Source organism: Thermobia domestica, chromosome 14 (assembly GCF_964235325.1).
Source record: "Thermobia domestica chromosome 14, izTheDome1.hap1.1, whole genome shotgun sequence".
Taxonomy (NCBI): Eukaryota; Metazoa; Arthropoda; class Insecta; order Zygentoma; family Lepismatidae; genus Thermobia; species Thermobia domestica.
This window is the reverse complement of record NC_137467.1, coordinates 4,973,851-4,987,747: the sequence shown is the minus strand read 5'-3', so window position 1 is coordinate 4,987,747 and position 13,897 is coordinate 4,973,851. Positions and strand designations below refer to the sequence as shown.

Genomic DNA, 13,897 nt, shown 5'->3' with positions numbered 1-13,897 from the left:
CAGACGAGTTACCGGTAAACATACGTCATACCACTGTCGTTGAGCGGCTTAGTACAATCGATAAAGTGTGGACTAATGCGTGCCATATGAGTTCAGGAAAACGAACAAGAATCACCTTCTCTACACGTGTAGTTCTGAGGTTATCCATTGGATTGCCACTTCCTATAAAATATGAATCCCCTGCGACAATTGTAAATGGTAAGGACAGAGGTTAGACCGTGGTGAACGTTCAGAACAGTACCACAAAGAATCTCTATTTCCGTAGGTGTTGCAACTGTTATGGTGAGTGTGATCCATAGTCCTGAACTCCATGAAACGCTGCGTAAACTTGTCCGCAAATGTCGTGCAATAGTCTCACCACACTACACGGCCACATCTCTGCTTAGGACAGTGTAGGCTCTCTACGAGTTGCAAAATGAAACCCGATCTCTCTCACAGCCTACTATCTCTTTCGGCATCTCGTGACTATTTAGGATGCAAGAACTTCCATAATAATCGAGCGGTACAACGTACGGTTGTCAATTTCTCATCGTAGACGCTACATCTTAAGTTGAGTTGAATTTGAAAAATGAAAAAATGAAATGAAATCTTTGAGTTTTACGTCCCACGGTTTTGCCGGTTAGGCTAAAGGAGACGGTGATGATGAGTAATGAATGAAATGGTGGAATGAAGAAAGTGGGAGGAAACGGGAGAACCCCGGGAAAACCCAAGCACACGGTGTTTGTCCACCACAAAGTTCACTTGGCGGGGGCTGGGATCGAACCCGGGACCCCAAGCACCAGAGGTGAACGCTCTACCACTGAGCCACCGCGGCCCCAGAGTTGAATTTGAGTTTAGCGTCCATTTCAGGAGCGACGCTATACGAGACGTGGACCTTCTGATTAACATGGAATCCATACCATATGAGCTCCCGCTGTATTTGGCCTTTGATCTGTATTTGGTGATTGTTAAATAAATAAATATGAATAAACAAAACTGTATAAAAGATAAAACAATAAACAAAATAGAAAACGTAGAACGAAAGAAAAATTTAAAAAAATAAAAATAATGCACCCAGTAAAACCACAAGATAAAGTTCTCGGAGAACATTAACTACTTCAATCGCACGAATCAATGTTATTGGCTGATTGATTATTTGGAGCCTAAATGGGACGGCAGCGCTGAGATGCTATTTGTTCCCGTCACAATTGACAGGATGATTGGTTACGGGTTAAAAGGGACGCCAGTTCCTATGGTACTTTTCCCTATCACAATTGACTAACTGATCGGCTATGGTTTAATAGAAACGCCAGCACCAATGGTACTTGTCCTTGTCAAGATTTACTGACTGAAATTGGATGATTTAATACGGACGTCACCGTCGACTGTACTTGTCCCTGTCAATATTGACTGACTGATTGGCTACGATATAATAGGGGCGCCAGCATCGATGTTACTTGTCTCTGTCATGATTAACTGACTAATTGGTTATGGTTTAATAGGAACGTCAGCATCGATGTTACTTGCCTCTGTCATGATTGACTGACTAATTGGCTATGGTTTTATGAAGACGAGAGCCCTGTGTTGTATTGGTCATCATCACGTTTGTTTGATTATTTATTACAGTTTGACGGGGTCAACACCGAGACAATTAGTCTCTGTCACGACAAGGCAAATGGTGGACACATACTGTACATTAGAAAATAAAAATACAGATTTAAAAAATAAAGATTTCAGTTCAGAAAATTGTTCCATAGAAAAAGAAAAAATAAATTTTAAACAGAGATAAGAAGAAACTAAAAATAACAAAATAAAAAAATATATATAACTAAACGTATCTTTTTGGAGAAATGGTATTTGTGTTTAGAAATATGGTAATTGATGCGAATGTTTGGTATTATAATGATATAAAGAAAAATAGTAAATTATTTATACAATTGTAATATTAATAATTAATTTCTAGTGATTGCCGGTTAGATATTTGTATTCTCTGGGGACATATATAAAAGTACGTATGTTTTCAATACATGGATAGTTTGGAGATACTGCCAACCATAAATTATTTTCCTTTTTTTCGAATAATAATTAATTAACGACTAAATAGAAATATCAAACATTATTGCATCACACATTCTTTTTATTTTTAAGGGTTGTAATGAAATCTAAACATGATATGAAATGAATGCCAAGAGCATAACAGTAGAAATTAATCATGTAAATACATTTATTATAATTATTATGTATGTGGTCTCCTGTAATTATAAATACATACATACAAACACACACACACACACACACACACACATATATATATATATATATATATATATATATATATATATATATATATATATATATATATATATATATATATAACTATTTCCTATTTTGTATACATACGTTAAATACGGTTTCATGTGTATGGTATATTTTCACCGTTTGTGATGATTATTGATGTCTATTTTTTAAAAAAATCTTTCTTCAGAGACGAAACAAAAAAAAAAAAAAAAAGAAGGAAAATAAAAAAAAACAAAGGAAAACTGAACTATTGTCAAACTGAAGTTTTAATATATTGTAATACATGGAACGACTTTTTTTGACAAATTATTCACACACTTGATTTATAAACCACATCTGTCCTCTCGGACCGTATTTTTTGTTTCTTGTACTTTACCTGTCCTCTCGGTCCGTATTTTTTGTATTCATAACAAACCTGTAATCTCTTAGTCCGTACTTTTTGTTTTTATACCACGCCTACACTCTCAGTCCGTATTTTTTGTTTTCATACAACACCTTTCGCACTTTTGTTTTCGTATCATACCAGTCCTCTCTGTTAGAATTTTTTATTTTTATATCATACCTGTCCTCTGTGTCCGTATTTTTTGTTTCTATACCTAGGTACACACCCGTCCTCTCGGTGTACTTTTTAGTTTTTATATCACACCTGTCACCTCGGTCCTATTTTTTGTTTTTATACCACACTTATCTTCAACGGAACAATCGGCTGTGTGTTTATATGCCACTTTAGTTTCTAAAGGATTTAGAGACGACAAAGAGTAATTCTTAAGAGAACGTAAACAGGATACGCAGAAACCGATCCAAGCCCATGATTAAGTATGGAATGTCTATTTTACAAATCAAACATAAACCACCCCACCATCTCGGTTCGCATTTTGTGTTTCTATAGAACACTCGTCTTCAATGGAACGACTGTCTGTGTGTTTATATACTACCAAAGTCTCTAAGGGGTTTAAGGATACCTATCAATTATTCTTCAAAAAAGAAAAAAAGATGCGATAAAACCATCTAAGCCTCTGATTAGGCATTGAACGACTTATTGATAAACGCAAACGATTTATTGATGAAGTTCATAAAATTTTGTATAAAGGTAACCAAAAACGTTCTCTCGCGTTTTCACCCACCAACCTCGAACATCGATATGTCACCTAAGACGTACCTGGAAGATCAAAGATAGTCCCCATCAGCATCGACGACCTTCTGCCAACGTTCTGGAAGACCATGAATTCCATAGCAGTAGAACTTGGTGGACCGTGAAGCGTAGCAAGATATCAAGAGCATTTAGCACCTCTACTAGGGATTTGAACTGGCGTCCTCTAAGGTGATTGTCCAAGGAATGGTACAGGTGATAACCAGACGGTGAAATGTCCGGGAAGTATGGCGGATGCAATAGTGTATCCCATCCAAGGCGTAGAATGGTGTCTCGGGTCATCCTAGCCACGTGGGGCTTAGTGTTGTTCTGTAACAGGAGGAGCCCTTTGCGATTCAGTCTGGGTCCAGAGTTTTGGATTTTCCTTGAACAGAAGGCCGGGCCCATCTTCTGCCCCGCTGCAGTTGTCTTTAAGCCCAGTTTGAACCCGTGCAGCATACACACCCTTATGACACTTTGTGGAGGTCCCATGTTCACTTTGTCCTTACACAAGTTCACGGTGTAACTGAACTGCCACAACCAGGTAGTATGTTGGATATACCCACACCAACAACTGACCTTTGCCTCACACCAACAACTGATCTCCATTCGCGTTCAACACCTGATATGAGGGACAATTGAACACGGACCTCCACAAAAAGCGACAGAACTTTCTTTGTTACCTTTATAAATCTGTATATATATTTGTTATCTAATAATCTTAAAAATCCAGATACCCTTGCAAATATATGTATCTCTGTTATCTATTAATTTTACACCAACAAACAGTTAAACTTGCTTGCGTACCTGTGTTATCTAATAATCTTATATGGACACAATTTTACATCCCTGCATATCCTGTACTTCTGCTATTTATTAATCTTACACGGCCAAATAGCATTACATACCTCTGAATCTCTATTATTTAAGAATATTCCAGATGGAAATAAGCTTACAAATCTACATATCTTACAAGGAACGGACATGAACATGTCATCCGGACATCCGAATCAAGCCTAGTCCATTCGATAAACATAACGAAGATATGTTCATGCACAAAGAATTAGGTGCCATGGACAATGGAGTAAGTCTCTGTGGCCTATTAACCCTGCTAGTGTAAAGAAAATCGTAGACTCGCAGTGAAATAGGTATTGCATCCACACTGTTTATTGGAAAGTCATGGTTTATAGTTCATTCTCTTCAGCATGAAACAAGCTTTCCAGAGGTGTTATGTATTGGGACCCATAACGTGCTTGAACAGGGAAAATTGAGAGAATGTCGGGAAAATTTATTCCATAGATCCTTCCCATCAACTTTCGATTCCTTTGGGGTGGTCCCGGGTAAAAGGACACAATTCAAATTTTGTCTAAAAATACTTTAGGGGTTAGGAAATGAGTGTACTAAGTTTTCCATTGATAGACGAATATATACAAGGAAAAAGCTTGTATAAGAATACACAATTTTCCGTCTATCAATACAAGACTTGGCATACTCATTTCCTAACCCTTGTAGTATTTTTAAAGATACATTTGGATTGTATCCTTTTACCCAGGGCTACTCCAGAGGGGTCCAAAGTTGATGGGAGGAATTTCTGGAGGTAATTTTCCCGACATTCTCCCAATTTTCCCTGTTCAAGCACGTTATGGGCCCCAATACATGGCACCTCTGGAAAGCTTGTTTTATGCTGAACAGAATGAACTATAAACCATGACTTTCCAATAAACAGTGTTGATGCAATAGCTATTTCACTGCGAGTCTACGATTTTCTTTATACTAACAGGGTTAATAGGCCACAGAGACTTACTCCGTTGTCCATGACACCTAATTTTTTGTGCATGAACATATCTTCGTTATGTTTATCAAATGGACTAGATTTGATTCGGATGTTTCCTGATGACACGTTCATGTCCGTTCCTTGTTAGTTAAACCTTTTAGGATTTATGGTCACTTTTGTTGCCATGACGTAGTATCGTCTTTGACCGCTTACTTAAGTTCTATAACAGGTATTTAAGCCAGTTTGTTTATTGGTGAAGCTAAGGATGGACCAAAGAACACCCTAGATGTGTTTTGGAACCTGATTGTTAATTTGGTGGTGCCAAGTTGGGACAGAGAGGGCTTGACTTTTTTCTTCTTAAGGCAAATTTCAAAAGTTTTCCACGCCTTTAGTTTTCAAGATATCAGATTGAAATGTTGCATACGGATTCTGTGCACCTTTTGGTAGTTCTCAAATTCCGTACATTAACCCAGGCCCTGGCCAGAGGGGTAAAGTGTTTTGGCGGGAGTTTTAATAAAATTTCGTTTTTTCCTAATTTTTCCAGTTTAGGCGTATGATACAAACATGTGAGTGATACCCTTGGAAAGGGCTCATTATACTGAAGAGAATGGCGTTTGAACCATGACTCTAGGTCAAATAGTAATGACACAGTGCATTTTTGAAATATATATATATATATATATATATATATATATATATATATATATATATATATATATATGTGTGTGTGTGTGTGAGTGTGTGTGTGTGTGGGTGGGTGGGTGGGTGGGTGTGTGGGTGAAAAATGTGTCGCCTTCATAATTTCAAAAATTTGTCCCGACCTTAGTTTTCAAGAAGCAAGATTGAAATTTTGTACACGTATTATGTACATAACAACATTTTTTTAAAATTCAGATTCCTACGTGAACCCATGCCCAACCCAGAGGAGCGCAAAAATTTCGGATTTTTTTTTCAATCTGACGGTTGTTCCCAATTTTACTGTTCCTGGTATATAATACGGACAAGCAAACGGTACCGTTGGAAAGTATGCTCTATCCTGAAAAAAAAGTATGAACTATGATCCTACCATAAAAAGTAAGGAAGCAGTAACTGTTCGAGGAAAGTCTAAAATTTACCTCAAAAAGTGGAAATCCTAAAATCAAAAAGTGGAAATTGTTTTCCGTAAGATTTCTATTTTTTGTTTTATTTATATTCTTTCTACTTTTGGATCCTTCGTTTGAAAATTTTCTTGTATCCAATGCAGTTATTTTATATTTTTTATACTCTTCAATACGATTGGCAAAAGCGAATTTGTACATAACTTTCTGTAAAGAAGTGGAGTGGAAAGTCTGTAAAATAAGAAAACCTTTAATGACTTACCTCATGGTAATGACAACATGCAGATTGTTTCTAACTCTTTTGACGAGAGCGGCGTAAAGATTGGCTTTGGTGAGTGGCAGGCCTTGCTCCTGTACGTCGTCCTTCATGGCTATGTAAATCTTCTCTAAGTCATCTGGGCTGAAAATGTTTGGGACATCCCCTACGTTCAGGATATTATTAAGATCTTCAAGAAAGGACTCAGACTTGATCTGAAATAAACAACGGACAGTGGTTATATATACGATAAAATTATAACGCTAGTAGGCTAGTAGTTGTAAGTTGTTATGGTTCAGAGACAATGGAGTTAAGAATGTTGTTATGGTTCAGAGACAATGGAGTTAAGAATGTTGTTATGGTTCAGAGACAAGGGAGTTGAGAATGTTATTATGGTTCAGAGACAATGGAGTTAAGAATGCTGTTATGGTTCAGAGACAATAGAGTTAAGAATGTTGCTATGGTTCAGAGACAATGGAGTTGAGAATGTTGTTATGGTTCAGAGACAATGGAGTTGAGAATGTTGTTATGGTTCAGAGGCAATGGAGTTGAGAATGTTGTTATGGTTCAGAGACAATGGAGTTAAGAATGTTGTTATGGTTCAGAGACAATGGCGTTAAGAATGTTGTTATGGTTCAGAGACAATGGAGTTGAGAATGTTTTTATGGTTCAGAGACAATGGAGACGTATCAGATTGATCCATCTTCAAGGGTAACAATTTTATGTCTATGATAAAAAAAATTCGAGGTTCATAGAACAGTGTGTAATGTGCAGAAAGGTAGACCAGAGCGACCTCGTACTGCCACAATTGCTTAATTCTTAGTTTCGGTGATGGAACTGTTCCATTGTTCACCACAAAAATCTTCAAGGCAAAGGTCACGTGAGAGCGGTGTGTGCTACGCATACTGAGAAAATGCAAGTTGCATGTGTCATCCCAAGGCTGATGCAACAGCTAAGTAACGACGATCCAGAACGCAGGGTACAATTTCGTGAGTGGGTTAGAAAATGCTTACACGTGAACTGGTATTTATGGGTAGCATTTTTTGCTTGGTAGGATGAAACATAATTCAAACATAGTGTAACTGTAAATAGGTATAGCTGTGTGTGCTGCACTGAAGATAATCTCCACATTACTATTGAAAAATCTGCAAATTTGCCAGCTGTGTGGTTTGTTTCCTATGGGACTTATTGGGCCTTTTCGTTTCGACGATCCTGTAACGGGAGAAAAAATATCTAATAATGCTTGCTGATTCCATTTTCCCTACCATTCGTGCAGTATATGGTAATGACAAATCTTATTAAGAACAAGATAATACTCCGCCAATCAATCATGGGAATGTGCGGACTGTTTGGATCGAAATGTACCAGGCCTGTGAATAGGACGCAGCGGACCAATCGAGTTTTCTGCACGCTCTCCACACCTGATACAGCTCGATTTTTTCTTATGCGTCCCACTAAAAGATGAAGAGTACCGTAGTAAACCACATAATCTGGACACAATTTGCGAAGAGATTCAAACAGTTTGCGCAGAAATCCGTGGCTCATACTGAGAAGTGTATCGAAGCTAAAGGCCACAATTATGAACATTTACTTTAAACATCATTTGGAACATTCAATTTGACGAAAAAGTACAACTTGAAAAGTACAACTGACCAAACAAAACTTGAACTATAACCTTAAATTTCCCAGGGAAAAAGCATTGCTTTAATAGTTCAAAATGTGTATACATTTTTGGACGCAGCTGATACCTTATCACATTTCTAACGTGATAAAAGTGTAAAACTCCCTAACTGTTATATTGTTAGCGTATGCGCCTACGACATAGAAAATCCGGGTTTGATTCCCAGTACAAGCTTGTGTGATTCAGATTCCTAGTTAAGAGAAATGTTCCATGTCTCGTAAAGAATCGACGCTAAACTGTAATCCACGCAATCATCCAAGATAAAAAGGATGTATTGAAGTTTCTTCGTAATAATTGATTGTCTGTGGTTTATGGAGACGTCAGCAGACAGTATTTGTCTTCATCAAAATAACGCCAACAGCCAACACAAAGTTCACGTCACCAATTCTAAACACAACCTCTGAAGCCCATTATACATGGTCATACTTTTCCATCAAATATTGTATCAAACTTATCTTTGATAGTCATTTGGTCAAATAAGTTGGCTAAAACTTTTACACACTATAAACTTAATTTTGTTACTCATTTGTTTACATTTCTTCACTCAATTGTTACACTTGTTGGTAGGCATAGAGTGCAACGCTTTAATCGGCTGAGGTAGTTATTTAAAAGTAAGCTGTTTAAATCGTAAATCTTATAATTAGAGCAACTCAAAAGCATAAAAAGCATACCGGCAATTTACACATATGGTTGGCACCTTGAACATAGTTGTGGTTGTCTAAGGGCCCAGAAGAAACTAATTTTAAAAGCATAACAAAGCATAATTTTAGAAAGTAAAGCATAAAGCATAATTTAAAATATATAGCACAATTCTTGGAAAATTTCAATTAGAACAATTCTTGGAAAATTCTGTTTAACAGGAAGATAAACATACTGTATTAATATTTTTTTTAAAACCAATATTTACAATGCAAAATCATTGAGAACGTAATGCAACAATGAAATTTTTGTATTTTTGTATTGCACACCAATATTTTTATTTCGGTGCAATCCTTTGATGTGGAGAAAAAAGCAAAAGAAGAAAAGTTTCCGTCAACAATGAATAGTACACAATATTGTTATATGTACCTCTTGAAGTTGAGCACTTTCTGTTCTTTTGGTGGCATCTTTTACTTTCACTTTTTGTATATGTGCACCTCTAAGGCGCACATGTGATTTTAAAAAAATCGAGTAAAGCATGTCTCTTTACAGTGCATTAAGTAGAAAGTTCATTAAACATGAAAGAAAATGGTTGCATAAAATATTAATAAATAGATAAATATATTTAGAATATTTAATGTATAGTAAATATTTTCATTATACACGACTAATGTAAAACAATAATTGCAATTAACAATAAAGCATAATAAAGCATAATTTGGAAAAAATAAGGCATAATTAGACAAAAAATAAAGCATATTGTGGGTTGCTCTACTTATAATAAACGAGCAATTGGAAATATGAACTGTGTATGTGAATGCCCACCAACCTGTAGTCTCTGACCTTGTTAGCCTAACTTGAGCCACATTTTTTTCCAAGGCTTCTTTGTTTCTGTATTTATTGTAATATTCTTTAAGTTTACAGTTATACAAAACAGAATGCTGCTTTTAGGTATCAATAAGCATTTCAATTGTTTCCTGTATCTATGTTAAGCGTCACCGCACAGTGATTTTCGTTTGTTTTCTTTGATGCAATTTTGGATACGAATATAACATATTTTACTTTAGGACTCTCGTATGAAACGTTGTGACTAACCTAAACGTAGCCTTCAACTTGGTATCGTACACATTAAAAATTTCACTTTGTTGAAACATTTGATACAATATTTGACGACGTATAACCGGCTTAAAAGATATATTTCATCTAAGTTATGTAAATTAAGTGATTAGAACACAAAAAACTATATAACAAAATGAACAAGTCACTTTTAACAAGTTCTCCGAAACAAGTCACCTTTGATGCTTCTCTCCAGTTTTTAAGATTGAAAACTCTAAATAGGTTATCTTTCAGGGTCAAAATCAAGAATCGGGCGTTTATGGTAAGTAATTGGTACTTACTTTCCTGAAGATCAAAACCGTATATCACGCATAGTTTCGTTTCACACTCACATTAAATCTACTGTGCAAGTACCACTCTACGAGTGTTAAATTAAGTTAAAATATGAATAAATGCTTCACCAACGTAAGCAAACAAGAATTAGATTCTTTGATACCATAGCAAAAGTACACAAAGTGGAAAATACTCTGTTGCCTTACGAGATTAATGTACGTGTTCGAGAAAAATGAAGTTTTATGCTATATTCCACTATTCCTGGATTTTGTTAAAATATTCGTATATTGTAGAAAAGTTTGTAAAATGAATAAAGTAGAAGATTATTAAATACGTTCAGAATAAGATGTAATCGATAACCTATAAAATTGACATTGGCATACCATGTATCTAAAAAAAAAATGAATGAATAATGGTTCAGTTTGACTCATACAAGGCTATGCCAGTCACACTCCCATCAGAATTACGTACTCTCATACAGAAGATTGTCTAAGACAATTCATATGTGTCTAAGACACGCTATAAAGACGATTCAAGCCGCTCGACCTCAGACTAGATTTCCTGACAGGTCTCTATGTAACGTTTTCGTTACATTTAGACCGGTTGAAGATATCTATCTATCTATCTATCTATCTATCTATCTATCTATCTATCTATCTATCTATCTATCTATCTATCTATTTATATCTTATGTAATCTAACCTAAATAAAATGAAGAGTTTGTTTGTCTGTGTGTCTCTCTGTCTGTGTGCAGCCTGGAGACCAGACGAGTGGACTGAGAGCTACCAAATTTTGGTCATGGATACCTTGGTCCAGGTCCCAAACCAAGATGAAGCGTTTTTTTTAAATTTTGAAGCAGGTGAGTTTCAGGGTGGGAGGTATTTAGTGGAACATGTAAAAGTAGTAGAAGATGGCCGATATTAGTGTCAAAATTTATAGTTTTCGCGGTCGCTGAGATCAATGGTGAAATTCCTATATCATTACCTTCCAAATTCACCCCATTCTGCTGCGGCCTGGGATCACCGGGAGGGGGGATACCGAGACATGGAAAAATATGTAAAAATAATCCAAAATGACTAATATTAGTATCAAATCCATAGTTTTGCGGTCGCTGAGATGAATGGTGATACTTCTACAGGCCAAATACAGCCTCCTATGCAAAGAATGGGTATAAGACAAGGTGCGTTTGAAAAGTTCGATGAATGGTCTCAGAAAATAAATGGGAGAAGAGTTAGAAACAAAATACCTTTAGTGGTCCTCAAAGTAATGATTATTAGCTACAACACATTTCTGACATCACTTGTAAAGCTATTGGAAATTGTCAGCAAACGCTTCTTGCGGAATCACTTGAAGCACCGTGGTCACGCATTGTTGGATATCCGGAACGTCTGCATAGCATAAGCTTTTCAAGACTAATTTAAGGAAGGGAAACAAAACGAAGTCCGGAGCGCTAAATCTGGAAAATGAGAGGTTACTTTTGCTTGCCTCTCAGCGTGTGCTTGTCTCTTAAACCGGGCACAAATCTTCCGCATTTGTAAATGATCGTGGGCCACACTGTCTTTGCTTATCTTCAACTTTCCCGCTATCATTCTTAAAAGACAGCTGCAGATCATCCACAAACAACCGTCGCACTCGGCGAACTTGCAACCTTCCTTTCCGTCTCTAAAGTGTTTAAACTCACATCTTTTACTCACAATTTCAACAACATAATTTTCACTAACATTTCATGTGTCTCCGTTGCCGTTTTCTCTAATTCGAAGCATAGCTTTCATGTTAAGGGGTGGCTACATTTTTCAATGACACAAGTTCTCACTTGATTCCGTTAGCTTAGTAGCAGGTGCACCACTGTTTCACTTCAGTGATTTGCACGATGGGGGACTTATTGACATGTTTCTTAATGCATATACGTGGGTGCCTCATCCTAACCAGCGCAGTTTTTAATATTTGGGAACATTCATTGAATTTATCAGATGTATCCAGTATATATAACACAATTTTTTCCTGTTTCCAAACTCTCCTGTCCATAGAAGAGCTATATAATTTCCCTGTTTGCAATCGCACCCACGTATCGGAGAAATGAAACGCTATTTTTCTATTTTTAACTTCATCTGTATATCCGAAAAGAGAAAACACAACTCCACTTTTTGTAACTTTGTAAAGAAGATACACAACATTTATCTATTCCTAATCTTACTTGTGTATCAGAGGACACAAAAATCCAGTTTGATCCTTACCTGTGTATCAGAGAAAAGAAACACCATTTCTCTGTTCCCAACTCCTGATTTGTTCATCACAGACTTCACATCCTCTCTCCATTCATACATCCCGTAGTTTTTAGTCAATTCGATTTGATGGCAAGTGTATTCTGAGATATGAGCAGCCAATTTGGTTAAACTCTGTCGACCTACAAGCAACAGAAACTAGGTATTATTATGTAACACTTTCTTAATATTATATAAATATATCTTTTTTAAATTTATATAATTTTATGTCTTAAATGCTTTGGTAGTTTCTACGAAAAGTTGTTTCTCTGTTTAATTGCTGTAATGGATTTACTTGTCGAGATGGAGGAACAGTGTTCGGAAAACGCTCACAAATAACTCAACCCACATCTTGCTAATTGTGGTCATGTGATCACCAATTTTAAACTACAAACACTCGTGTATCCTTCGAAAACATTTAATGCATTGTTAGCTTACTTAATTACAAGGCTTAAATCCTCCATGCAATCACTTTATACAACGCTCTATTCACTCACCAAAGTATAATGTATTACTTAGATCAGTGGTTCAAAACTCAATTCCTATCACGACCTCCGTTTTATCACATCCTCTTGCCAGCGACCCCCTTATAATTTCTGGCCTGCAATTAGTTTGTGTCTAATTTCTAATATACCTATTGCGGAGATATCACGATATCCCTCTATTTCTATAATAGTAGAATCCATTTCTTGCATATAGTGGATACAGTAACTTCCCTAACAGCGAATGGATTAAAATCAAATTTGGTCAGTTCATTCATATTACAAATATCGAATCCGATCCGTCGTACTGTTTCAGAATGGAGGCCGTTTGAAAATTTTTAGATTCATAACTCCCTTAATTTTGGGGCATATGATAAAAAAAATAAAGTGATTTCTAATTTTGTATTTTTGTTCCATTTGTATTTATCTGGTATGTCAATATGCAGTTCTCATTAGTTTCAAATCGTACCTCTTTCATTTTAATGGATTTTTAAATAACTCTGCACCTGTTGAAAATGTTTAGCAGACCAATGTTTTGTTGTTCTTAACAATATATATATATATATAGGGTGTTCATTTATTATGTAGCCAAAATCCACTGGTGAAATCCTCTCACCTAAACAAATAAAAAAAAGTCCATATGGACATAGGGCGAAAACCGCGCCGTTTCAAATTTACGCGATGCCGAAAACGAGGAAAGTGTAACTTTGAGGCTAGCTAGCTCGAAATTTATAAGACATATTAAAGAAGGTTAAATAAATATCACAGGAACTAGTACTGTCTCTAGCTCAGCGTTTCCCAACCTTTTTCAACTTGCGGCACACTACGGGTGTAACTTGAATTCTCGCGGCACAGTCATAAATATTATTATTATTATTATTATTATTATTATTATTATTATTATTATTATTA

General features: G+C 36.1%; 1 protein-coding gene across 1 annotated transcript in view; it reads right to left on the bottom strand.

Annotated features, from left to right (window-relative positions):
• Positions 1-13,897, bottom strand: part of LOC145670651 (dynein axonemal heavy chain 1-like) — a gene marked incomplete at its 3' end in the record, with an annotated part of 1,762,390 nt that overhangs the window by 526,134 nt on the left and 1,222,359 nt on the right. Inside the window, 2 exon segments of the mRNA XM_081739441.1 lie at positions 6,540-6,748; positions 12,477-12,646. Of these exon segments, the coding sequence (XP_081595567.1) occupies positions 6,540-6,748; positions 12,477-12,646 (379 nt within the window).